This window comes from Homarus americanus, unplaced genomic scaffold (genome assembly GCF_018991925.1).
Source record: "Homarus americanus isolate GMGI-L3 unplaced genomic scaffold, GMGI_Hamer_2.0 scaffold19117, whole genome shotgun sequence".
Taxonomy (NCBI): domain Eukaryota; kingdom Metazoa; phylum Arthropoda; class Malacostraca; order Decapoda; family Nephropidae; genus Homarus; species Homarus americanus.
Window position 1 is genome coordinate 5,888,391 of NW_024754704.1, and position 27,169 is coordinate 5,915,559.

At 39.1% G+C, this 27,169-nt stretch overlaps 1 protein-coding gene across 1 annotated transcript in view; it reads right to left on the bottom strand.

Annotated features, from left to right (window-relative positions):
- Positions 1 to 2,133: 2,133 nt before the first annotated feature.
- LOC121855924 overlaps positions 2,134 to 27,169 on the bottom strand; it is a 168,700-nt gene continuing 143,664 nt past the window's right edge. The window contains exon 4 of the mRNA XM_042351126.1: positions 2,134 to 5,490. Coding sequence (XP_042207060.1) covers positions 3,869 to 5,490 — 1,622 coding nt within the window. The 3' untranslated portion in view covers positions 2,134 to 3,868. The remainder of the gene's footprint in view (positions 5,491 to 27,169) is intronic.

The window sequence follows — 27,169 nt, forward strand, 5'->3', positions numbered from 1 at the left end:
ATGGTCAACTGTTCAAACTCTTCTCGGAAAAATTTATCCCTAGAAAGTTATTTTATCTGAAATTTGAACCGAATTAAAGAAAGTCATGTCTTTGTGACTTGCTTTCACTTTCATTGGTTCAAATCTCCCAGAAGTTCTTCAAAAAGCTAACATTGTTTAGCTGCAAGAATGTTAAAATCTGTGCACAGGTTTATTGCTTATTTTAGAGATGACTTTGATGATTTCGAAGTGAAAGCCAAGGAAAGACAGATTTAGATTATAAAGGTACGTACCTAAATCCGGAAAAGAAAGAGCATGTCAGGTGAAAATTCAAATCAGACGGTTTTAACTGGAGGGGAAAAATTTGGAGACAGCAGATATTTAAACTGACATCAGCAGGCATGAGTAGCTTAGTATATTTATTTCTCTACAACACCCAAGTAACTTTTCTTGTACTTTATGTTTACTCAATCAGTCTAAAAAATATTCTACTCGTTCCTCTTACTTAAATAAAATTAAGAAAATATCTACTTTTACTACACTAGATTTATTGTATAAAACCGCCATTACATTTTAAATAAAAATGGAGAAGAGGTTCTGGTTGTCATGGTGATGGCGTTATTTTTTTTTACATAAACTAACCGATCAGTTAATTAGAGACCAATCACAAGTAACGAGGTCTACAGCAGTGCAGAGCAGGTACACACAGCAGCCCTTTCCAATCTAACGTTGACCTCGTGAGCTTTATTCAGTTGTGGCCATGTCTACAATGAAAAATCATCCGTGGCCTTATTTGGAAGAGTTGGATGAAGAAGATTTATTTTCATCTGTGAAGATCTGAACCAGCCATGAGACCAGAGAGTTAAATGGGTACTTGGGATACATGTCAGCTAGAATGGTTGTTTTAAATGTTTTCGATCCATCTTGAAAGCATCTATCAAGGCAAATACCCCTTTGCCTGCTTCTGCAGCAAGCGAGCAGTTTAGTTCTGCTGGGATCTTATTCACGCCACGAATAACAAATCGTTTAGACGACCAGTGGCGGCTCGTGCATAGGGCTGCAGAGCTGCAGTCCCCCCAGACACTCACTGCCAGGCGTATGATTCCTTTAGAGAGACGGCTGAATAATACACTACCAACAAATATATCATTTTATATGTTATTTAATTATTTTCAATACGTTGCTAAGTGAATTTTCATTAAAATCAGACCAAAATTTAAGTTACTTTCATAGTTGCTGTCAATGCTGTACGATTCATGTCTGTTATTAATTGGCGCCGCCGCCGCCGCACAATGAGCTGCACTTGAAGCAGCTCAGTCTCGTACAACGTGTTTACATTGCGTGTGGACGGTGTGGTTAAATCGTGCTTTCTTTAATTACCCTTTGATGATGGAAAATCGAGTGAAGTATTTGCAAAACATCAACTTTTCCCAGCTGACATTAAATGAAAAGACTGAAATCAAAGCAAGAGGAAGACCTACACCAGTTTTATCCATTCAACAGAACAGTACAAGCAGGAACAAAGAATATACACGCCAGTTTAACATCAGTGTTTATCAGAAATGTGAATGGCTCTGTGGTTGTGACGAGGCAAATACTTTATTCTGCTTTCCATGCTTATTGTTTGGTGGGGACTCGGCATGGACGAAAAGTGGTGTGACTGACTTGAGGCATTTGCCACAGAAAATAGTGAAACATGAGCAGTCAGCCAAACATATGAATAACATGATTAATTTATCGTTGCTGGGTAAAGTGAACATTGCAGCTCAGATTGACACAGCATACATGCTCTCAGTTGCAAAACACATCCCTTCTACCACCAACACTACTACCATGCCCTGGGAATTCGTGGACATCAACTACAACTCATACCTGAGGTAGGTCAAATTTGTGTATCCTACTGTTGTGTGAGGCTTGCAGTCCCTCCATTTTATTTTTCACGAGCCGCCACTGTAGACGACATCTTTAAAAAACAGCTGGTGCTAAAGCTAAGCAAGTGAGCTGTGTGACTTTTAATAATAATGAAGAGTTCACAGAAGTTTGTAATATAATTGTTATACTTTTGCTAACTACAGGGTACTTATGAATTGTATATAATACCAACTTTTACCTTTACTCAAGTATACATCCATGAAAGGATATACTTACTTCAACTTGAGGAACAGTACTTTTATTCGAGTAAATATATATCACATATATCAGTACTTTACCCATCTTTGGATATTACTGATCAATTTGGAATGCTCAACAATACATCTCAACTTACATCAGAAGAATCATGAACTACAGCAAAAAATCAGAGTGGACCTTACCCAAACGATTTTGGCAAAAGTTTTCTATAGAATTTCAGCATTTTGAATTGTATATCAAACAAAACTTATCTAACTTCCAGTCATTGGATGTACTATAGGTTATTCAGAAATGGGGGGCTTTTCCCCCTAATATTTTCATTGTTTACCACATTTATTTGGTTTTGATGGTGTCAAATTCCACTGGAGAGCGTTATTTTTCTTTATGCTGACCTAAAATATATTGCTGAGCGTTAATACTGAGCAAGTGACTGGAAAATTTACTGCGATGAAACCGTACAAAAAAATTGTGTCACACAGTGGTATGGTGTACAATTTTGTGTTACCCATAAGTAGATTATTACTGGTAATCGTGTAAATGGGTAATTTGGTTTGGTGTATTTGCATGAGCTTAGCTTATGTGTATATATAAATATATATCTAATCAACATTTGTACATGGTTTTACTAATACTGTATGCATGCATAAAAACGGTGTGTTTTGTTAGGGGTCCGAACAATATTGTGGCCCCAGGAACTTAAAATCCTTAATATATCACTGCTCACGAAGATAAGGCCCACTTTTCACAAGGCAAAAACTACAACTGAAGTTTTAGTACAGTAATATAGTTGTCAGTTTATACAATGAGTTACAGAGCCAATGGCTGAAAATTTCAGCATGCAGACTGCCTCTGTATGAGGAGAGATAAGTAAACAATGACAATAAACCTTGTGAAATGGTAAACATGCAGCCTAATAATAGTCTTATTTAGGTGATAACACTAAGAAGTGCAGTAGTTTATATAAAAAATCTATTTATTTATCACAACAGGGTTGGCGCGCTTAGATTTATGCAGTATAAAAGCTCTCACGAGGACAGCCAACCTGAAGATATCTATCTTTGATGGTGTATAGTTAAGAATTAAAAATGGCAGATTGATCCTGAACACGAAAACAGAGCCTTAGATTGTTTCAGTGTAAACTGATTGGTAAGACAAGGCCTCCTATGTAGCACTTGATCTCCATAATTTGGCTCAGGGGACATGAAGATGATTACTGAACACATTGAGTCAGTAAATCATCCATGTATATTCTAGGGACATTTCACACCCATAATTGCATTATAATGGCCCGAATAACATTAATAAAATTAAATATTTTTTTCACTTTAATAAGTACAACTTGTCACACCTTTTCCTTAAACTAAATCTAAATATTTATGAATATTGCTTGTGTGAAAAGACAACAAAATCTTAAGAGTACCAATGAGAATACTAGCATAATTAATGTAGTAGAAGTTTTTCTGAAAAAAAGCTTGAAGTGTATTGATAAAATTTTTCATTATGTAAAATAACATATTTTAAATACTAGAAGACAACCCTTTAATACTCAGTACGATACTGCCTATGGTGTCCACTTTTACCCTCCCTAGATAAGGTTATTAAGTAGCTACTTTGACACTACTCATACTTATACATAAATAAATACACACTGAAAATTGTCATACATAATAATAATAATTTAAGAACAAGTATGTGCAAAAATTCATGCAGCAGATGCTATCACACTGTTAATCACACAATATAGTTATTAAGGCATGTATTAATGGAGCTGGTGAGTAAATCTCTTAAATTTCAAGTTTCCATCGACAGGGAAATGGTCAAGACATGCGTGAAATCCTGGCTCCTTACACATACTCCACATCCCTGCTTCCTGTCCTGAACCATCATCCTTTTTTGTACTGCTTGAGTATCGCCAGTGAACTGCATGTTTCAAGTACTCATGACCATATTTGTTTCTTGCAACTAGTCCTGGGTTTACTTTGACGTTCGTCATCCTTCCATCGAACTCAATCTGAGTTGGGATTCCACGATACTCTGGTGGTAAGTAAATGGTGCGATTGTAACGACAAGTTATATCAACTACAGAAAATTTACATCTAGAAATCCAATAATTATTAATAATCAGCTTGGAGTCACAGCCTTTTCTTGACATACATGCTTGACCTTTGGTAAGCCACAGTTCTTGGTCTTTACAATCTGTTATTACATCAGTATCAAAGTCCCACGGTAATATGCCATCAGTCTTCACTGCACCTAGTAAACTTCCAGCTTGAAGTTCATAATACACACCAAGTTCTTCGGCACATTCCTGGACATAACCAAGTTCACGGCGTATATTACTTCTACAACAAGGTGGAAGAAGAAATGAAGATACATCAACCATAAGATGAAAACAAGTTATTTGAGCTTCTTCACATGAGAATTCCAATTCCTTTCCTTCATAAGGCTGGATATATTGCAGGGACCATTTCTTTGCAACTTTAAGCCAGTCATCACGTTCCATGTACGGATCTGCATCAACAAAAAACATAACATCGGGACAAGCCATAACCAAACTGCCACTAATTTGTATATTAAGGAACCAGTCACGGTACATAGTAGAGCCTTCCAAGCTCTCTGTTAGGGGAACTTTCTTAAGAAACTCTGTCCTTACCATAAATGGTCCTAGAACATCATCACAATACATACATTCATGCGAAGAATGTTCATAGCCACGAACATAAGCTAGTTGGTAATTTTCCATTCTCTGCTGCAGGCACCCATGATTCCAGTGACCCTTTAAATTTCTAAACGCTCCTGAGACAACATTAACATTCTCAAGGTCATCAAGAACTCGAATAAGGCGTTCCAGTGATGACTGATCAGAAAAATGTGTCACTGAATGTGCCACAAAAGTAAAAGGTGTGTTTATACTCAAAGTTACCGTATTTATAGCAAGTGATTCAAGTGTGCTGGGAGGAAATGACTTAATAAATGTACCCTCAATAGTCAATGGTGGAGGAGTACTAATATTGTAAGTCAAAACAAAAATATTAACATTATAGTGCTTCCTTATATTTTCTATAACAAATTTTATTCTATCGTATTCCCATTTCTTTGTTGAGAGAACAATAGACAAGGCATTTTCTAATCTTGAGATAGTGTTACACTCTACTTGTACAAAATTCTTCTGAAGCTGAGCATCCGCAGACCTTCCTAAATATTTTTCTGGGCACACATGACGTCCCTCTGGTAAAGTAGTTGTTGATACCCCTGAAGGTTGTAGTTCATGAGATGAGTTTGTGTGGTCATTGTAGAAATCTGTGGTGATTCGAGGATCAAGCTCAGCAGCTATAGTGAGCAACTCCAGAGCCCAAACACTGTCAATCTTTCCTTCTTTACCTGCAAATATTCCACATTAGTTTTGTAAATATATATATATATATATATATATATATATATATATATATATATATATATATATATATATATATATATATATATATATATATATATATATATATATATATATATATATATATATATATATAGTTGAAGTTTTTGAAAGAATGCAGACATAATAAAATTGTTCCTAAGTCCTGTCTTCCAAGAAGATTAAGAAATCTGGATAATTAAGCCTTCTCTGAGTTGGATAAATGCTGCTGGACTCCCTTATCAAGAGTTCAAATGATAGTGTAAAATTGGTTTTTAAGCACAGTGCTCAGTGTAAAATACTAATGCAAAACAGTGCTTGTGTTGATAAGTGGCACACCATTCGTGATTTTGTATATCAACTTCTTAGTGAATGTGACGAAGTCCAAAAAGAAAGTTAAATGCTAAATTGAATGCTCTGTTTGACGAAAGTTACTGGACTAAACTAAGCGATCCAAATTTGTTCACAAACTTATCATCTTATGATCTACAGACAAATGAGAAACTTGTGCTTGGTTTTGGTAGGAAGTTTTCTATCACTCAACGGTGCGTTAATCCACTTACTAGAAATAAAGAAAGGAATATATAAGAAATTAAAAGGAGGGGAGGAGCAGCTCAGAAATAGGTATAATGAACTATCTAGGAATGTTAAGAAAAATGTAAGGAAAGCAAAGAGAGACTATGAAATCAAAATAGCAAGAGAATCCAAGGCGAATCCCAAGGGATTTTTCCAGGTATATAGGACAAAGGTCAAGGACAAAGTTGGGCCTTTAAAGTCAGGGAGAGGAGAAGTGATAAATGGCAGTGAGAAATAAGCAAAGCATTGAACAGCTACTTCTTATCAGTTTTCACAGAAGAAATTTGCGATGAAATTCCAGAGGTGGAACTGATATTTAAGGGAAAGGAAGAAGAGAAATTAAAGAATATCACTATCAGAAAAGAGGATGTTCTTAAGAAGATAAATAAACTGAAGAAAACAAAATCCCCAGGGCCGGATGAAATTTTCCCTCGTGTCTTGAAAGAGTGTAGGGAACAGATTAGCAGACCCATCGTAAACTTATTTACAAAATCATTAGACACTGGAGTTGTGCCAGACTTGTGGAAACAGGCAAATGTAGTACCCATATTCAAAAAGGGAGACAGAGCATCAGCGTCAAATTACCGGCCGATCAGTTTGACGTCAGTAGTAGGGAAATTTCTTGAATCAATTATAGCAGATAGCATCCAATCGCATCTAGAGAAAAGCAAATTAATCTACGACTCTCAACATGGGATTACAAAGGGAAAATCTTGTCTAACAAATCTGCTAACGTTTTTTAGGAAAGTCTTCGAGGTAGTAGATAATGACGAAAATTACGATGTTATTTACTTAGACTTTAGCAAAGCATTTGACAGAGTACCGCATCAGAGGCTTCTGAGAAAAATAAAGGCTCATGGTATCGAGGGGAAAGTTTTAAATTGAATAAAATCATGGTTCACCGATAGAACGTAGAGGGTCAGCGTAGTTGGTGTTAAATCTGAGTGGGGCCGTGTAACCAGTGGGGTTCCCCAGGGGTCAGTACTAGGCCCACTCTTGTTCATAATCTACATAAACGATCTAGATACTGGGATCAGCAGTGACATAAGCAAGTTTGCGCATGACACCAAAATAGGGCGGCAAAATAATTCAGGGCAGGATGCAAATGCATTACAGGAGGATCTAAATAACCTGCAGGGGTGGTCTGAAAAATGGCAAATGAAATTCAACACCAGCAAGTGCAGCGTACTTAATATTGGAAGAACAAATACTTATAAGGTATACATCCTTAACAACATCAACCTAGAGAAGTCGACTTGTGAAAGAGACCTAGGGGTACTTGTAAGCCCGGACCTACGGCCTAGAAAACAGTGCGTTACTGTTCGAAATAAGGCAAACAGAGTATTGGGTTTTATATCTAGAAGTGTAAGTAACAAGAGTGCAGAGGTCTTATTGCATCTATATCTTGCGCTAGTCAGGCCGCACCTCGATTATGCGGTTCAGTTCTGGTGCCCCTATTATAGAATGGATATAAATTCACTAGAGTCGGTGAAGCGTAGAATGACAAAAATGATTCCGGGACTTAGAAACCTTCCATATCAGGATAGGTTAAAGAAACATAACTTGCATTCCCTAGAAAGACGAAGAGTGCGGGGAGATATGATAGAAGTATTTAAGTGGGTGAAAGGAATCAATAAAGGGGATATAGATAAAGTTCTTATAATATCCGAACAGGATAGGACTCGGAGCAACGGATTCTAGTTGGATAAGTTTAGGTTTAGGAGGGAGATAGGAAGAAACTTGTTCACAAATAGGGTGGTGGACGAGTGGAACAAGCTTAGCAACTTTGTAGTAAGTGCGGGAACTCTGGAAAGTTTCAAAAGGAGGCTAGATAGATTCATGGATGAGAGAGAGTGGTAGTAACTCTCGACAGGAGCTGCCATGCACAGGCCAACCGGCCTATTGCAGACTCCTTATTTTCTTATGTTTTTATGTTATTACTATTGCTGACGGTATAATCAACCTGGAAAAGCATAAGTCGATAGATGTTACAAATGAAGATATTTCCATAGCTAAAGGTTGTATAAATAGGGTTTTACTTAAGAAAATTTTTTCAAACATCCCAAAAAGATTTGAAACAGCCTTGATAAGCTTGAAACGAAATGTGAATATCCATATTACTAAGGCTGATATGTCCAATGCTATTGTAATTTTGGATAAAAGCGACTATAATATTAAGATGAATTCATTATTAAGCGATGAAAGCACTTATTGTGAGCTTACGAAGATCCCCTGGAAAATATTAATAAGTTATCTAATTCCAAAATGAAGATGTTATCGAAAAAGAACCCCGATCTCATCAAACAGTTTCAAAAGGAGGCTAGATAGATCCATGGATGATAGAGAGTGGTAGTAACTCTCGACAGGAGCTGCCATGCACAGGCCAACTGGCCTATTGCAGACTCCTTATTTTCTTGTGTTCTCTCTCAAATCAATCCCAGTTTACCTTATATGTATGGATTGATAAAAACACACATGCTTAACAATCCATTACGTCATATCGTGAGTTCTGTGGGTTCTGTTACGTACAAATTATCCAAGTGGTTGGTAAGGATGCTGTCCCCTCTTACAGGCCAAATATCTAATTCACATAAACTCAAGAAACACAATGAACCATGTGAATTAATAAGTTTTGATGTAAATTCACTTTTCACGAGAGTACCAGTGAAAGATCTACTTTCATTTCTTAAAGATAAATTACAACTGTTAGATTTGACTATTGAACATGATACTTTTCTCAAATTGATAGAGTTATGCATTACTGACAATGTGTTTAGAGCAAGTGGGAAGTTTTACAAGGAAATATTTGGCATGAGAATAGGTAATTGTCTTTCTGCTCCTTTAGCCTATCTTTATATGGAGTTTTTTGAGGCTAGATTACTACCCAATATAGGGAACTTTATTCCTCCATGGTATAGATATGTAGATGATGTTCTTTGTCTTTAGCCTAGAAACAGTGACCCATTGGAATTTTTAGACAAACTTAATGATCATGTCCCAAGTATTACATTCAAAATTGAAAGATAAATAAATGGATCCCTTCCATTTATTGATATGCTTATCATTAGAAATGGCCATAACTATAAATTTAAGGTGTACAGAAAGCCCACACAGGTAGACAGTTTCATACATTTTTTATCGAGTCATCTGGAGTCTACCAAAATGTCAGTTTTTTCTGCTGTTTTTGAGATGTTTGCGTATTTGTGACGCTGAATTTATTGATGAAGAATTGAAACACATTCGTTCCATTGTACAAAAACTTGGGTACCCTTCATTGTTTGTTTTATAAGGGATAAAAAAATCCTTTCATTCTACTCAAACCAGGCAAATTCCTACACTTACGAATATTTTGACTCTTCCTTATCGCAACGAATTTGTCCCGTTAGTTCAGTCCCTTAAATTATTAAACATTAATGTTGTTTTTAAGTATGACTCAACCATCAAGAATAGCCCAACTTTGAATGTAAATGGAAGTGTTTATTGAATTCCATGTAGCAAATGAAATGGAAATTATGTAGGACAGACTGGGAAAGCATTGCAACTCAGAATCAAATAGCACAAGTACAATAGCAGAACAGCATCTGAAAGCAGTGCACTGTTCGTTCATGTTAGAAATAATAATCATCCCACCGAATGGGAAAAAAAGCTTAGAAGTGTACAAATCATCATGTGTCACAGAAAGACTTCTGGTTGAAGCTAGTTTGATTAGATATTTAAATTCCATAAACCTTAGTGATTGTCAAGACAAAACTGATAATATGTTACATAAATTTATTTGTCAGTGGCCCAAGGTTAAAAATGCTTTGAAAACCTTGGAGTTAGATGTAGGATAGATATTTAGTGGGTCCCATATTTTTGACCTGACTTAACTTGACTAGTCTCGTCGCCCTTTCTCTTAAGCTCCTCTGAGTGTGTGTTGGTGTGCAGAATAGTGGATGTCATGATTATGACCTGACCTTATGTTTAATAAGGTCACCCTGTGTATTTAAGCCTCTCCGTCCATGTAATTCAGTTCCCTCTGAAGATGTCTTGAATAAAGACGAAAGCTAAGGTGCTCCATTGTTTCCCTTTTCCCTGTGTGATTTTATCAAGATTTATCTTATCATCTTATCCACGTTTTCATTGTGGGTCTACATGAAATATAGGAGGACATAGGTTCATAGCTCGATATGCCCTATCTCTCACCTTGCAAGCAAGAGAGCAGGAGCGATCAAACCATGATTGTAATGGGAAATTTTTATTAGAAGATGGGATAAATGCACTCGTACCGCCCTGTATAACCCCAGCAATGCTGTCAGCACATACCGAGGCGTCCCGAGTGGAAAAGCAACATTCATCCCAGGGAAAATCGGTGAGGAATTCTCACAAGGATTGCCAGCTTGTCCTCCGATAGTGACATAGTTGACGTTTTGAGGGGGGTGGGGGAGGTTGCGATCAGAACACCCTAAGGGCAGAAATTGAGTTTGAATAGTGTGAAGGGTTTGAGGTAAAACGAAGATCAAGAATGTTAGCAAGTTGATCGTGTCGATGAGGAACGCGTGTAGGGTGTTTGATTATTTGTTCCAAATCATTAAGTAGGGAAAAAGAAAGTGCCTCAGCTCCACCTAGGTCATCCCTTGCAGAGCCAAGCCACTCTCTATGATGTACATTGAAATCCCATAGGTAGAGGATCTCGGTGTTGGGGTGTGTGGATAGCAATGACTTATGGCAAGAAGTGAGATAGTCAAAGAGTTCAAAATAGCAGGTTGACAATCCCTTATCCGAAATCCTTGGGGCCAGAGGCATTTCGGATTTCGGAATTTTTCGGATTTCAGAATGGTTAGTTTTTTTTTTTTGTATTAGCTCATCCGGGCACAAGTCACTGACCCACAATGGGGCCTAGGAGGCGAAAATATAATAATAATAATAATAATAATAATAATAATAATAATAATAATAATAATAATAATAGTGTAATAATAATAATTTATAGGTCTAGGTCGTGTTTCTCACTTTTTTATCTTTTTTCATTCTTGTATTTCTTTATTATTATTATTATTATTTTATTTATACAGTATTATTGTTATTATTATTATTATTATTATTATTATTATTATTATTATTATTATTATAAATTTTAGTATTATTATTATTGTTATCATTATTATTTTAATTTGGTGAATTTTATAACTAAAAATTTTATTTACTATGAATAATTATTATTATAATTAGTATTACTATTACATTTTCGCCCCCAGGCCCCGATGTGGGTCAGTGATCTTTGCCTGGGTGGGCTAATCCCTGTTAAAAAAAAAAAAAGCTCCACAAAAAAACTTTCGGTTTTCGGATAAAGGATTGGCAAACTGTAGTTGGTAGAGTTGGGAGAACAGTATAGGAAACAAAGAAGAATAGTCACAGTTGGTAGAGATATTCTGACCCAGATGACATCCTAAAGGGAAGATTCAAGATCCGTGAGTCGAGCTATAGGTGTACGTGTGTTGCAGTGGGCGCATACACCTCCCTTAGAACGAAAAGAGTTATAAAGGTTGGAGTTGGAGACTTGAAAAGGTTTGGGTGAAGCCGCTTTGGACAGTTGAAGTTCGGAAAGTAGTAAGAGGTCGGGGAAAGAGGTTAATAGATGGTGCTCCACAGAAGGAAAACTGGATCTCAGGCCGCGAATGTTGGAAAAATGAAGTGAAAAAAGCCGATCCTCCAGCAACCGCGGTGGCGTCAGTTGAGGCCCCGTTAACTTAATGATGATCAGGTTGGCCCTGGGGTCCACAACCTTCCCTACCAGTGAGACCCATCCGAGAAGGCCCCGCTTCAATATTAATATAAACTGACATAGGAGAATAAAATAGAATGAATAAAACAGATCAAGAATGAGTAAGATACTATACAAACAGTAGGAGTGTTAGAAATAAAATAGACGTGCTGAGAGCGGTTGTATGTACCGAGAATGTAGATGTCATGGCAATCACCGAAACTTGGATGAATCTGGAGAGCAAAATTTTTTTATCAGAGTACCACATAGAAGGGTACAACCTTTTTCACAAGGACAGGGAAGGTAGGAAGGGGGGAGGGGTCGCACTCTTCGTCAAGGATACATTAAAATGTTGTATTAATAATTCAATAAAGGGTGAAATAGGAACCGAGTCTGTATGGGTAGAAATCACGGAAGGAAGAGAAAAACTAATTATGGGAGTGATTTACAGGCCCCCTAGTCTTGGGAAAGAAGTAGCTCAGCCCATATGGCAGGAAATGAGTAGGGCAGCAAAATATAACAACCTGTGCATTATGGGGGATTTCAACTTCAGGAACATTGACTGGGACAATATTGTAGGTGAATATGAATCTGAAAACTTCCTAGATGCGGTACAGGAAAATTTTTTGAAACAACTAATTACAGAACCTACTAGAGGTGACAATATATTAGACCTAGTATTAACAAATAAAGAAAATATGATCAGAGATTTCACAGTAGGGGAAGAACTAGGTAACAGTGATCACAGAGAAATCAGGTTCACCCTAAATTGGGAAACTAAAAACAATGACAATATGGTCAGAGTCCCAAACTTTCGGTTGGCGGATTATCAGGGATTAAGAAGGTACCTAGGTGAGGTCACCTGGGAACAGTCGCCTCAGTCCCCAGTAGGAAGGGGTGAGGTCATAGATGACACCACAATTGATCATGACTATAATATATTCACTAGTATACTACATAAAGCACAAGAACAAAATATACCATACAGAAAAATTAGGTCAAATAAGAATGAGCCAAGGTGGATGACCAGAAAACTTAAACATGACATAGGAATAGAGAAAGGAATTAATAAGAAATTAAAGGGAGGGGAGGAGCAGCTCAGAAATAGGTATAATGAACTCTAGAAATGTTTAGAAAAATGTAAGGACAGCAAAGAGAGACTATGAAATCAGAATAGCAAGAGAATCCAAGGCAAATCCCAAGGGATTTTCCAGGTATATAGAACAAAGGTCAAGGACAAAGTTGGGCCTTTAAAGTCAGGGAGGGGGGAAGTGATAAATGGCAGTGAAGAAATAAGCAAAGCATTGAACAGCTACTTATCAGTTTTCACAGAAGAAATTAGCGAGGAAATTCCAGAGGTGGAACTGATATTTAGGGGAAAGGAAGAAGAGAAATTAAAGAATATCACTATCAGAAAAGAGGATGTTCTTAAGACGATAAATAAACTAAAGAAGACAAAATCCCCAGGGCCGGATGAAATTTTCCCTTGAGTCTTGAAAGAGTGTAGGGAACAGATTAGCGGACCCCTCGTAAATTTATTTACAAAATCATTAGACACGGGAGTTGTGCCAGACTTGTGGAAACAGGCAAATGTTACCCATATTCAAAAAGGGAGACAGAGCATCAGCGTCAAATTACCGGCCGATCAGTTTGATGTCAGTAGTGGGGAAATTTCTTGAATCAATTATAGCAGATAGCATCTGCTCGCATTTAGAGAAAAGCAAATTAATCTACGACTCTCAACATGGGTTTACAAAGGGAAAATCTTGTCTAACAAATCTGAGAAAAATAAAGGCTCATGGTATCGAGGGGAAAGTTTTAAATTGAATAAAATCATGGTTCACCGATAGAACGCAGAGGGTCAGCGTAGTTGGTGTTAAATCTGAGTGGGGCCGTGTAACCAGTGGGGTTCCCCAGGGGTCAGTACTAGGCCCACTCTTGTTCATAATCTAAATAAACGATCTAGATACTGGGATCAGCAGTAACATAAGCAAGTTTGCGCATGACACCAAAATAGGGCGGCAAATTAATTCAGGGCAGGATGCAAATGCAGTACAGGAGGATCTAAATAAACTGCAGGGGTGGTCTGAAAAATGGCAAATGAAATTCAACACCAGCAAGTGCAGCGTTTGGAAGAACAAATACTGTTAATGTATACAGCCTTAACAACATCAACCCAGAGAAGTCGACTTGTGAAAGAGACCTAGGGGTACTTGTAAGCCCGGACCTTCGGCCTAGAAAACAGTGCGTTAATGTTCGAAATAAGGCAAACAGAGTATTGGGTTTTGTATCTAGAAGTGTACGTAATAAGAGTGCAGAGGTCTTATTGCAACTGTATCTTGCGCTAGTCAGGCCTCGATTATGCGGTTCAGTTCTGGTGCCCTTATTATAGAATGGATATCAATTCACTAGAGTCGGTGCAGCGAAGAATGACGAAAATGATTCCGGGACTTAGAAACCTTCCATATCAGAATAGGTTAAAGAAACAAAACTTGCATTCCTTAGAAAGACGAAGAGTGCAGGGAAATATGATAGAAGTATTTAAGTGGGTGAAAGGAATCTATAAAGGATATATAGATAAAGTTCTTATAATATCCGAGCAGGATAGGACTCGTAGCAACGGATTTAAGTTCGATAAGTTTAGGAGGAGATAGGAAGGAACTGGTTCAAAAATAGGGTGGTGGACGAGTGGAACATGCTTGGCAACTTTGTAGTAAGTGCTGGAGTGCTGGAAAGTTTCAAAAGGAGGCTGGATAGATTCATGGATGATAGAGAGTGGGAGTAACTCTCGACAGGAGCTGCCATGCACAGGCCAACCGGCCTATTGCAGACTCCTTATTTTCTTATGTTCTTATGTTCTTATATTTGTGGTGTTGTCAATAGTAAGAGAGACAGTTGAGACCCTGCAATTGTGTGTAAATGAGGCAGAAAGATAGATCAGCAACCTGGGACTTGGTCACAATTTTCGTAATGCAGGGTCTACCATTAGAGAATGCATTATGCATCCAATATCTTCCCAAGCGGTAGTACCTCCCTGTTTGGTAGGTGCCTACTACTTACTACCTGGCGTTTGATGGAAAAAATAAGATAAAATTAGTATGACCATATTTATTATTAGTTATATTCGTAATGGTAACCATAAATGTTGCTAACTTTGTATTATTTACAGTACACACAATATCTTTGTATATAATTTACAGTTAAAAAATACAACAATGATTCAAACAATCTATTCTTTAGACTACACACATTGTCAGCAAAATTATTCAATCAGTAACCAGTTCAAGAAATGGAGCTCGATGTTTATCGGCCATCATGGTTTTTTTTTTTTCATACTTTTTTTCACCTTACACCGAGAAAACATTGTTGAGGTTCATATTGTACTCTGTTCTAGTGACTGTCAAGTGATTTTTGCTGTTTTTTTTTGGCTGAAAGTGTTTTGCCTCTGTTGTGAACAATAGGTGAGCAGCAGCAGCCGGTATCCGATTTGTATTTTATCAGTTTTCCCCCTGACTGATACAGGAAATTACAAAGTTCAGTGTACTGTACTATACTGTACAGCTGCTTGCATTGTACTCAGTTTAAGCGACTGTGAGAAGTTTTCTCTTTAGTGACTGTGATCATCTTTTGTTTTGACTGTGAAGTGCCTTAGTGACTGTGAAGTGCTTTAGTGACTGCGGTATTCTTTCCCTCTGACTGTGAAGTGCTTTAGCAATTGTTGAGTGATTTAGAGACTGTGAAGTGCTTTAGTGACTGTAAAGTGCTTATTGCCTGTGAGATTCTTTTGCTCTGACATTGAAGTGCTTTAGTGACTGTGAAGCACTTTGGCAACTGTGAAGTGTTTTAGTGACCAAGATATTCTTTTGCTCTTACTGTGAAGTGCTCTAGAAACTGTGAAGTGCTTTAGTGACTGTGAAGTGCTTTAGTGACTGTGAAGTGCTTATTGCCTGTGAGATTCTTTTGCTCTGACATTGAAGTGCTTTAGTGACTGTGAAGCACTTTGGCAACTGTGAAGTGTTTTAGTGACCAAGATATTCTTTTGCTCTTACTGTGAAGTGCTTTCATGACTGTGAAGTGCTTTAGTGACTGGAGTGCTTTAGTGACTGTGAAGTGCATTAGCAACTGTGAAGTACTTTAGTGACTGTGAAGTGCTTTAATGACTGTGAAATGCTTTAGTGACTGTGAAGTGTTTTAGCAACTGTGAAGTGCTTTAGTGGCTGTGGAGTGCTTTAGTGACTGTGAAGTGCTTTAGCAACTGTGAAGTACTTTAGTGACTGTGAAGTGCTTTAGTGACGGTGAAGTGCTTTAGCAAATGTGAAGTACTTTAGTGACTGTGAAGTGTTTTAGTGACTGTGAAGTGCTTTGGTGACTGTAATGCTTTAGTGACTGTGAAGTGCTTTAGTCACTGTGGAGTGCTGTAGTGACTGTGAAGTGCTTTAGCAACTGTGAAGTGCTTTAGTGACTGTGAAGTGCTTTAGTGATTGTGAAGTGTTTTAGTGACTGTGGAGTGCTGTAGTGACTGTGAATTGCTTTAGCAACTGTGAAGTGCTTTAGTGACTGTGAAGTGCTTTAGTGACTGTGAAGTGCTTTCGTGACTGTGAAGTGCTTTAGTCACTGTGGAGTGCTTTAGTGACTGTGAAGTGCTTTAGTGATTGTGAAGTGTTTTAGTCACTGTGGAGTGCTGTAGTGACTGTGAAGTGCTTTAGCAACTGTGAAGTGCTTTTGTGACTTTGAAGTGCTTCAGTGATTGTTAAGTGCTTTAGTGACTCTGAAGTGCTTTAGTGAAAGTGAAGTGTTTTAGTGACTGTGAAGTGCTTTAGCAACTGTGAAGTACTTTAGTGACTGTGAAGTGCTTTAGCAACTGTGAGGTGCTTTAGTGACTGAAATACTGTAGCAACTGTGAAATACTTTAGTGACTGTGAAGTGCTTTAGTGACAGGTGAAGTGCTTTAGTGAGTGTGAGGTGCTTTAGTGACTGTGAAGTGCTTTAGTGACTGTGAAGTGCTTATTGCCTGTGAGATTCTTTTGCTCTGACATTGAAGTGCTTTAGTTACTATGAAGCACTTTGGCAACTGTGAAATGTTTTAGTGACCAAGATATTCTTTTGCTCTTACTGTGAAGTGCTCTAGAAACTGTGAAGTGCTTTCATGACTGTGAAGTGCTTTAGTGACTGGAGTGCTTTAGTGACTGTGAAGTGCATTAGCAACTGTGAAGTACTTTAGTGACTGTGAAGTGCTTTAGTGAGTGTGAAATGCTTTAGTGACTGTGAAGTGTTTTAGCAACTGTGATGTGCTTTAGTGACTGTGGAGTGCTTCAGTGACTGTGAAGTGCTTTAGCAACTGTGAAGTACTTTAGTGACTGTGAAGTGCTTTAGTGACTGTGAAGTGCTTTAGCAAATGTGAAGTACTTTAGTGACTGTGAAGTGTTTTAGTGACTGTGAAGTGCTTTGGTGACTGTGGAATGCTTTAGTGACTGTGAAGTGCTTTAGACACTGTGGAGTGCTGTAGTGACTGTGAAGTGCTTTAGCAACTGTGAGGTGCTTTAGTGACTGAAATACTGTAGCAACTGTGAAATACTTTAGTGACTGCGAAGTGCTTTAGTGACTGTGAAGTGCTTTAGTGAGTGTGAGGTGCTTTAGTGACTGTGAAGTGCTTTAGTGACTGTGAAGTGCTTTAGTGACTGTGAAGTGCTTTAGTAACTGTGGAGTGCTTTAGTGACGGTGAAGTGCTTTGGTGACTGTGAACTGCTTCAACAACTGTGAAGTGCTTTAGTGACTGTGAAGTGCTTTAGTGACTGTGAAGTGCTTTAGCAACTGTGAAGTGCTTTAGCAACTGTGAAGTGTTTTAGTGACTGTGAAATGCTTTAGTGACTGTGAAGTGTTTTAGTGACTGTGAAGTGCTTCAGTGACTGTGAAGTGCTTTAGCAACTGTGAAGTGCTTTAGCAACTGTGAAGTGCTTCAGTGACTGTGAAGTGCTTTAGTGACTGTGAAGTGCTTTAGTGACTGTGAAGTGCTTTGGTCACTGTGGAGTGCTGTAGTAACTGTGAAGTGCTTTATTGACTGTGAAGTGCTTTAGTGACTGTGAAGTGCTTTAGCAACTGTGGAGTGCTTTATTGACTGTGAAGTGCTTTAGTGACTGTGAAGTGCTTTAATGACTGTGAAATGCTTTAGCAACTGTGAAGTGCTTTAGCAAATGTGAAGTGCTTTAGCAACTGTGAAGTGCTTTAGTGACTGTGAAGTGCTTTAGTGACTGTGAAATGCTTTAGCAACTGTGAAGTGCTTTAGTGAGTGTGAAGTGCTTTAGTGACTGAGAAGTGCTTTAGTGACTGTGAAGTGCCTTAGTGACTGTGAAGTGCTTTAGCAACTGTGAAGTGCTTTAGCAACTGTGAAGTGCTTTAGTGACTGTGAAGTGCTTTAGCAACTGTGAAGTGCTTTGGTGACTGCGAAGTGCTTTAGTGACTGTGAACTGCTTTAGCAACTGTGAAGTGCTTTAGTGACTGTGAAGTGCTTTAGCAACTGTGAAGTGTTTTAGTGACAGTGAAATACTTTAGCAACTGAGAAGTACTTTAGTGACTGTGAAGTGCTTTAGTGACTGCGAAGTGCTTTAGTGACTGTGAAGTGCTTTAGCAACTGTGAAGTGCTTTAGTGACTGTGAAGTGCTTTAGCAACTGTGAAGTGCTTTATTGACTGTGAAGTGCTTTAGTGACTGTGAAGTGCTTTAATGACTGTGAAATGCTTTAGCAACTGTGAAGTGCTTTAGCAAATGTGAAGTGCTTTAGCAACTGTGAAGTGCTTTAGTGACTGTGAAGTGCTTTAGCAACTGTGAAGTGCTTTAGTGACTGTGAAGTGCTTTAGCAACTGTGAAGTGCTTTAGTGAGTGTGAAGTGCTTTAGTGACTGAGAAGTGCTTTAGTGACTGTGAAGTGCTTTAGTGACTGTGAAGTGCTTTAGCAACTGTGAAGTGCTTTAGTGACTGTAAAGTGCTTTAGTGACTGTGAGATTCTTTTGCTCTGACTGTGAAGTGTTTTAGTAACTGTGAAGTGCTTTAGTGACAGTGAAGTGCTTTAGTAACTGTGAGATTCTTTTACTCTGACTGTGAAGTGCTTTAACAACTGTGAAGTGCTTTAGTGACTGTGAGATTCTTTTGCTTTGACTGTGAAGTGCTTTAGCAACTGCGAAGTGCTTTAGTGACTGTGAAGTGCTTTAGTGACAGGTTCTTTTGCTCTAACTGTGAAGTGTTTTAGTGACTGATATGTTTTAGCGACTGATTCTTTTGCTCTGGCTGTGAAGTGCTTTATTGACTGTGAAGTGCTTTAACAAATGTGAGATTCTTTTGCTCAGATGTAACAATATCATGAGTGTTTCCCGCTCGCCTGAGGGTTCGAGCCTTTAGGGTGAATGCCTTAGGACTTGAAACAATAAGAAAACCTGTTAGACGTGAAGTCATGAAAAGGTAGCGTCCCTCAGCTCCCATTGTGGCTGACGCAGTTTGAAAAAGTCTAGTCGGGTTTTAGAGAGAGTGAGGTGTGGGTGCGTGTGGGTGTCATCTCATCTGGCGGCATATAATGTGAGTACATTTTAGGTTTATCCATTTCACGAAATGTATTGCGAGTCATGCGACCCCTGGTTAGCTAGCTCTTCCGATATTATTTTGAAGTGTAACTGTTCAATTTGAGTAACTTAGTTAATAAACGAAGAACCATTATGATCAGTTCTCAATTCCATTGTGTTGACTAAAATATTGTCATGCATGTCTTTGGTATTATGCAGTGAGCCATAAGAATTAACATAACCTACCGCCTGGTATTCCTGTTCCTCACTTATCACCGGTTATGCCATTATTCCCCAGTTATTCTCTCTCCCCTCATATCAGCTTACCTCGGGTGTGAGGGCCTACATTTTACCCTCACCAGCCTACAGCAAACATAAACAAACCTCCGTCTCCCTCCAGCTTAACCACATCATCTCACAAGTATGACGAACACAGAAGAAAAGCGAATTAGATAATAAAGAAAGAGAATAAGAGAAATATAAGAAGAAAAGAAATAAATAGAAATAAAGAATAAAAAAGGAAAATAAAACTTCTTTTTATTTATTATTTTTACACTGTCTGAAGTGCTTTATTGAATGTGAAGTGCTTTAACAACTGTGAGGCATTCGGGCCTTCGTGTTGAGCAGCAGAAATTGGACAGTGATTACATAAGAACATCAAGATCGTCTTCGTGATGTGAAAGTGTAAATCGATGTAGGATATTTAATGCTAGACGCGATTGTATTTTGGAAAACTCAATCTCCACCGAGTTGGAGGTACAGCCCAGGTCAAGAGGCCTATAACCATAAAATCATTGCCATATGACAAAACATTTATTTAATTTTTTTTACGGAGTTGTGGTCACGGCTGTGATAAAGGTCAACCAGGGAGTGTAGTACTGTGCCTTTAGTTAAATTAGTTAGTGTCACCAGTGACCGCGGAAGAGGTTGTAAATAACTTAAAGTGAATACAAATTGGCAAGCAAGGCATCCACTGCTAGCAGAAACCAAGTCGTATTACAGGTGCCACAGAGACTTGAAATTTATTTTGTTTGTGTGCTTTCTCATGGACTGAAACTGTGCCTACAATACACCATTCACAGGGAGATACAGTGTACGCAGTGATAGCACAAAGAGATATAGTCGTTCATGAGAAAGGGAAAAGAAAGTATAAGGAAATAATATAAAAAATAAAATAAAATCAACAAGGCTGGCTATCCTTAAAGGTATTCTATTACCGCCCCAAAGAAAGTTTTCTTTTATTTTTCTGTGTTTCTAAAGGACAGTGAGTGTATAAAATCCGTTACATAGCAAAATACAGTGTACATAGAGATAGCACATAAATACCGACAAACCGAAGAAGTGAACTAAAAAAAAGAGAGAAGAAAACAGAAGATAACTCTAAAGGCAACAGGGGAGGTTAAAACCAGCAGAGGGCAGCTGAATACTAGGTTTTTTTGCGCTTTATTTTTAAATAGGCGTAGATCTATACACAGTCTGCCCCTCCCCAACAACAACAACAACCATGAAGAGTTTGATACGTGATTACTGCAGGGGGGTGGCGGATATAGATGGTACAGACCTGACCAATGCAGTGTTTAGGACGATGCAAGTTGCCGGAAAGCATGAAAGCTGTTGCTGGTATTGCCCTGACTGTATAGTCAGGGTGAAAGAGGCGATTGCAAGCCATAGGGGAACGAGTTCCTTAAGAACGAAAATAGATGAAGCTGGATCGTTTGCAGGTTACCAAACTAGAACCAGTTGGGAAAGAGATCCTTGCTAAGACTGAGAAAGTAGCCGATAGAATGGAGGTGGTTGCTAAGAGGAGTTATGCTGAGGCCTTAGCAGGGCCACGGGAGGTGGCGGAGAGTAATGCAGGATCAGAACAGGTTCTACAGCAGCTATGGACTCTTTAGAAGTGTGTCGAAGAAATGACAATTAGCGGACATACTGTTAGGGGAGAGGAGGAACAACGGGAACGTTTCCAGCGCAGGAACAATGTAATAGTTTTGGGAATCCCTGAGAGCCAGGCAGAGGGAACTGAGAGTAGGATAACACACGATAAGATGCACTTTAAGAATATTTGTACGGAGGTTCTGAAGATGCCATCAACCCCCCAGGATGTGAGGAGGCTGAGACAAAAGCAGGAGGATAAGCCTCGTCCCCTCAGGACCACACTAGTGAGTGAGGAGAAGAAATGGGAGTTTATTCGGCAGGCAAAAAACTTAGCAAGGAGCGAGGCATCTCGGAGTGTATTCATTCACCCAGATCGCACGGTAATGCAGAGGGAACAGCACAAGAAGATCCTGCAAGGCTTGAAGCAAAGAAGGGAAGAGTCGAGGAGGAACGGAGATGGATATACATGGGTTATATTCAGGGGAAGGGTAGTTGAAGCAAGTGTGCCGACACAGGGCCAAGGGGCAGCAGCGCACCCTCCACCCGCTTTACTCCCAACCCGGGAGGTGGCACCAGCTCCGCCTACCAGCCGGGAGGAGGCGAGCGCCGTGTAAACAGTGACATTTCTAACCACACCCTGCAAAAGAGAGTGTACTTAGATAATGCTGCAGCTTCTGAGAATGGAGGGGGGGGGGGATAACTACTAAGAGCAGAGACGTTACCGACAACAAATTCTGGCTTGAATGTCATGTACACTAATATTGACACGTTCCTTGATAAGAGGGAGGAGTTTGAAACACTACTGAAGGTACACCAACCAGATATTTTAGGAGTTGTAGATCTGCTGTACAAGAACAGGAGAATCGTCCCAGAGGAATGAGTTCAGTATTGCTGGATATGACTCATTTACGAACCTTTCTCAAGAAACTTGCAAGAGGGGTGTGGTTATTTATGCTAGGCAAGAACCTTAGAGCCAGCCAGGCGAGGGTAGGGGGAAAGGATGTTTTTGAAGAGTCCAAGTGGTGTAAAATTAAATTAAAGGGAGGGAACTTACTTATTCTCGGGTGTATCTACAGATCCCCAAACTGTGGCCCACTAAATCAAAGGAACTTAAGAGCCTTAATAGATAATACAGCGATGCTCAACTCAAGTCACTTCTTTATCATGGGGGACTTTAACTATGGCGACATCGACTGGAGAAACGAGTTCACCCCAAATGACTTGAATAACCCTGCTACTCTTTTTGTAGAAACTCTGAAAGATAATTTTCTGTTCCAACATGTTAGAGGCCCGACACATTACAGAGGGGAGCAAACACCCAAGCCACTAGACTTCACCATAACAAACGAGGAGGGTATGGTGGCCAAACTGGAACATCTTGCCCCAATTGGCACCAATCACCATATAGCGTTGTCATTCAGATTTAACTGTTACCTAGTTCAAGATAAGGCCAGGCCAAGGGGAAAATATTACAAGGGAAATTACAACGGGATGAGGGAAGAGATGAGGAGTATCCACTGGCCTGACTCATTAAGGCACAAGAACGCAAACACTACGCTGAATATCATAACTAGTAAAGTGACCCATCTGATCGCTAAATATATACCCAAGACCAAACCCAGTGCCTCTAGGAATACGAGGGGATCCCTACACATGAACCATGCTGCGGTCGACAAAGTTAAGAAGAAAACCCAGAAATTCAAGACGTGGGTTGGGTCAAACGATGAGCAGGACAGGAGAATGTATGCAAGAGCCAGAAACCAAACAAAGGTAGAGTGTAGAAGGGCTGAAAAGGAGTTCCAGAGGCTGGGTGCAACCGAGGTCATGTCAAACCCTTAGGCGTTTTACCGCTTTGCAAAGTCGAAATTAAAAAAGCGAGTATGAGTATCAGACCTGAGGCTTGAAGATGGTAGTTACGCAGATTCTGACCAGGATAAAGCTGAGGCATTGAACAGCTTCTTTTCCTCGGTGTTCACAAGAGAGGATGCGATTAACCTTCCTACGTTTGAGGACAGACGATTCGACAAGGTACAAGGAGTCTTCTAAACAAGGAGTCTTCTAAACAAGGTACAAGGAGTCTTTTAAACAAGGAACAAGGTGTCTTCTAAACAAGGAACAAGGGGTCTTCTAAACAAGGAACAAGGGGTCTTCTAAACAAGGAACAAGGGGTCTTCTAAACAAGGAACAATGGGTCTTCTAAACAAGGAACAAGGGGTCTTCTAAACAAGGAACAAGGGGTCTTCTAAACAAGGAGTCTTTTAAACAAGGAACAAGGTGTCTTCTAAACAAGGAACAAGGTGTCTTCTAAACAAGGTACAAGGTGTCTTCGAAACAAGGACCAAGGGGTCTTCTAATCAAGGAACAAGGGGTCTCCTAAACAAGGAAGAAGGGGTCTTCTAAACAAGGAACAATGTTTCTTCTAAACAAGGAACAATGTTTCTTCTAAACAAGGAACAAGGTGTCTTCTAAACAAGGAACAAGGTGTCTTCTAAACAAGGAACAAGGTGTCTTCTAAACAAGGAACAAGGGGTCTTCTAAACAAGGAACAAGGGGTCTTCTAAACAAGGAACAAGGGGTCTTCTAAACAAGGAACAAGGGGTCTTCTAAACAAGGAACAAGGGGTCTTCTAAACAAGGAACAAGGTGTCTTCTAAACAAGGAACAAGGTGTCTTCTAAACAAGGAACAAGGGGTCTTCTAAACAAGGAACAAGGGGTCTTCTAAACAAGGAACAAGGGGTCTTCTAAACAAGGAACTAAACAAGGAGTCTTCTAAACAAGGAACAATGTTTCTTCTAAACAAGGAACAAGGTGTCTTCGAAACAAGGAACAAGGGGTCTTCTAAACAAGGAACAAGGGGTCTTCTAAACAAGGAACAATGTTTCTTCTAAACAAGGAACAAGGTGTCTTCGAAACAAAACAAGGAACAAGGTCTTCTGTCTTCTAAACAAAACAAGGAGTCTTCTAAACAAGGAACAAGGGGTCTTCTAAACAAGGAACAATGTTTCTTCTAAACAAGGAACAAGGGGTCTTCTAAACAAGGAACAAGGGGTCTTCTAAACAAGGAGTCTTCTAAACAAGGAACAATGTTTCTTCTAAACAAGGAACAAGGTGTCTTCGAAACAAGGAACAAGGTGTCTTCTAAACAAGGAGTCTTCTAAACAAGGAACAAGGGGTCTTCTAAACAAGGAACAATGTTTCTTCGAAACAAGGTGTCTTCGAAACAAGGAACAAGGGTTCTTCTAAACAAGGAACAAGGGGTCTTCTAAACAAGGAACAAGGGGTATCCTAAACAAGGAACAATGTTTCTTCAACACAAGGAACACTGTTTCTTCTAAACAAGGAACAATGTGTCTTCTAAACAAGGAACAAGGGTTCTTCTAAACAAGGAACAAGGGGTCTTCTAAACAAGGAACAAGGGGTCTTCTAAACAAGGATCAAGGTGTCTTCGAAACAAGGAACAAGGGGTCTTCTAAACAAGGAGTCTTCTAAACAAGGAACAAGGGGTCTTCTAAACAAGGAACAATGTTTCTTCTAAACAAGGAACAAGGTGTCTTCTAAACAAGGAACAAGGTGTCTTCTAAACAAGGAACAAGGTGTCTTCTAAACAAGGAACAACGTGTCTTCGAAACAAGGAACATGGTGTCTTCTAAACAAGGAATCTTCTAAACAAGGAACAAGGGGTCTTCTAAACAAGGAACAATGTTTCTTCTAAACAAGGAACAAGGTGTCTTCGAAACAAGGAACAAGGGGTCTTCTAAACAAGGAACAAGGGGTCTTCTAAACAAGGAACAAGGGGTCTTCTAAACAAGGAACAAGGGTTTCGAAACAAGGAACAAGGTGTCTTCGAAACAAGGAACAAGGTGTTCGAAACAAGGAACAAGGGTCTTCAAACAAGGAACAAGGGGTCTTCTAAACAAGGAACAAGGTGTTCTAAACAAGGAACAAGGTGTCTTTGAAACAAGGAACAAGGGGTCTTCAAACAAGGAACAAGGGTTCTAAACAAGGAACAAGGGTCTTCTAAACAAGGAACAAGGGTCTTCTAAACAAGGAACAAGGGGTCTTAAACAAGGAAACAAGGGTCTTCTTTAAAACAAGGAACAAGGGTCTTCTAAACAAGGAACAAGGGGTCTTCTAAACAAGGAACAAGGGGTCTTCTAAACAAGGAACAAGGGCTTCTAAACAAGGAACAAGGGTCTTCTAAACAAGGAACAAGGGGTCTTCTAAACAAGGAACAAGGGTCTTCTAAACAAGGAACAAGGGGTCTTCTAAACAAGGAACAAGGGGTCTTTAAACAAGGAACAAGATGTCTTCTAAACAAAGGAAACAAGGGTTCTAAACAAGGAACAAGGGTTCTAAACAAGGAACAAGGGGTCTTCTAAACAAGGGAACAAGGTGTTCTAAAACAAGGAACAAGGGGGTCTTCTAAACAAGGAACAAGGGGTCTTCTAAACAAGGAACAAGGTGTCTTCTAAACAAGGAACAAGGGGTCTTCTAAACAAGGAACAAGGGGTCTTCTAAACAAGGAACAAGGGGTCTTCTAAACAAGGAACAAGGGGTCTTCTAAACAAGGAACAAGGGGTCTTCTAAACAAGGAACAAGGGGTCTTCTAAACAAGGAACAAGGGGTCTTCTAAACAAGGAACAAGGGGTCTCTAAAACAAGGAACAAGGGTCTCTAAACAAGGAACAAAGATGTCTTCTAAAACATGGAACAAGGGTCTTCTAAAACAAGGAACAAGGGTCTTCTAAACAAGGAACAAGGGTCTTCTAAACAAGGAACAAGGTGTCTTCTAAACAAGGAACAAGGGGTCTTCTAAACAAGGAACAAGGGGTCTTCTAAACAAGGAACAAGGGGTCTTCTAAACAAGGAACAAGGGGTCTTCTAAACAAGGAACAAGGGGTCTTCTAAACAAGGAACAAGGGGTCTTCTAAACAAGGAACAAGGGGTCTTCTAAACAAGGAACAAGGGGTCTTCTAAACAAGGAACAAGGGGTCTTCTAAACAAGGAACAATGTTTCTTCTAAACAAGGAACAAGGTGTCTTCGAAACAAGGAACAAGGTGTCTTCTAAACAAGGAGTCTTCTAAACAAGGAACAAGGGGTCTTCTAAACAAGGAACAATGTTTCTTCTAAACAAGGAACAAGGGGTCTTCTAAACAAGGAACAAGGGGTCTTCTAAACAAGGAGTCTTCTAAACAAGGAACAATGTTTCTTCTAAACAAGGAACAAGGTGTCTTCGAAACAAGGAACAAGGTGTCTTCTAAACAAGGAGTCTTCTAAACAAGGAACAAGGGGTCTTCTAAACAAGGAACAATGTTTCTTCGAAACAAGGTGTCTTCGAAACAAGGAACAAGGGTTCTTCTAAACAAGGAACAAGGGGTCTTCTAAACAAGGAACAAGGGGTATCCTAAACAAGGAACAATGTTTCTTCAACACAAGGAACACTGTTTCTTCTAAACAAGGAACAATGTGTCTTCTAAACAAGGAACAAGGGTTCTTCTAAACAAGGAACAAGGGGTCTTCTAAACAAGGAACAAGGGGTCTTCTAAACAAGGATCAAGGTGTCTTCGAAACAAGGAACAAGGGGTCTTCTAAACAAGGAGTCTTCTAAACAAGGAACAAGGGGTCTTCTAAACAAGGAACAATGTTTCTTCTAAACAAGGAACAAGGTGTCTTCTAAACAAGGAACAAGGTGTCTTCTAAACAAGGAACAAGGTGTCTTCTAAACAAGGAACAACGTGTCTTCGAAACAAGGAACATGGTGTCTTCTAAACAAGGAATCTTCTAAACAAGGAACAAGGGGTCTTCTAAACAAGGAACAATGTTTCTTCTAAACAAGGAACAAGGTGTCTTCGAAACAAGGAACAAGGGGTCTTCTAAACAAGGAACAAGGGGTCTTCTAAACAAGG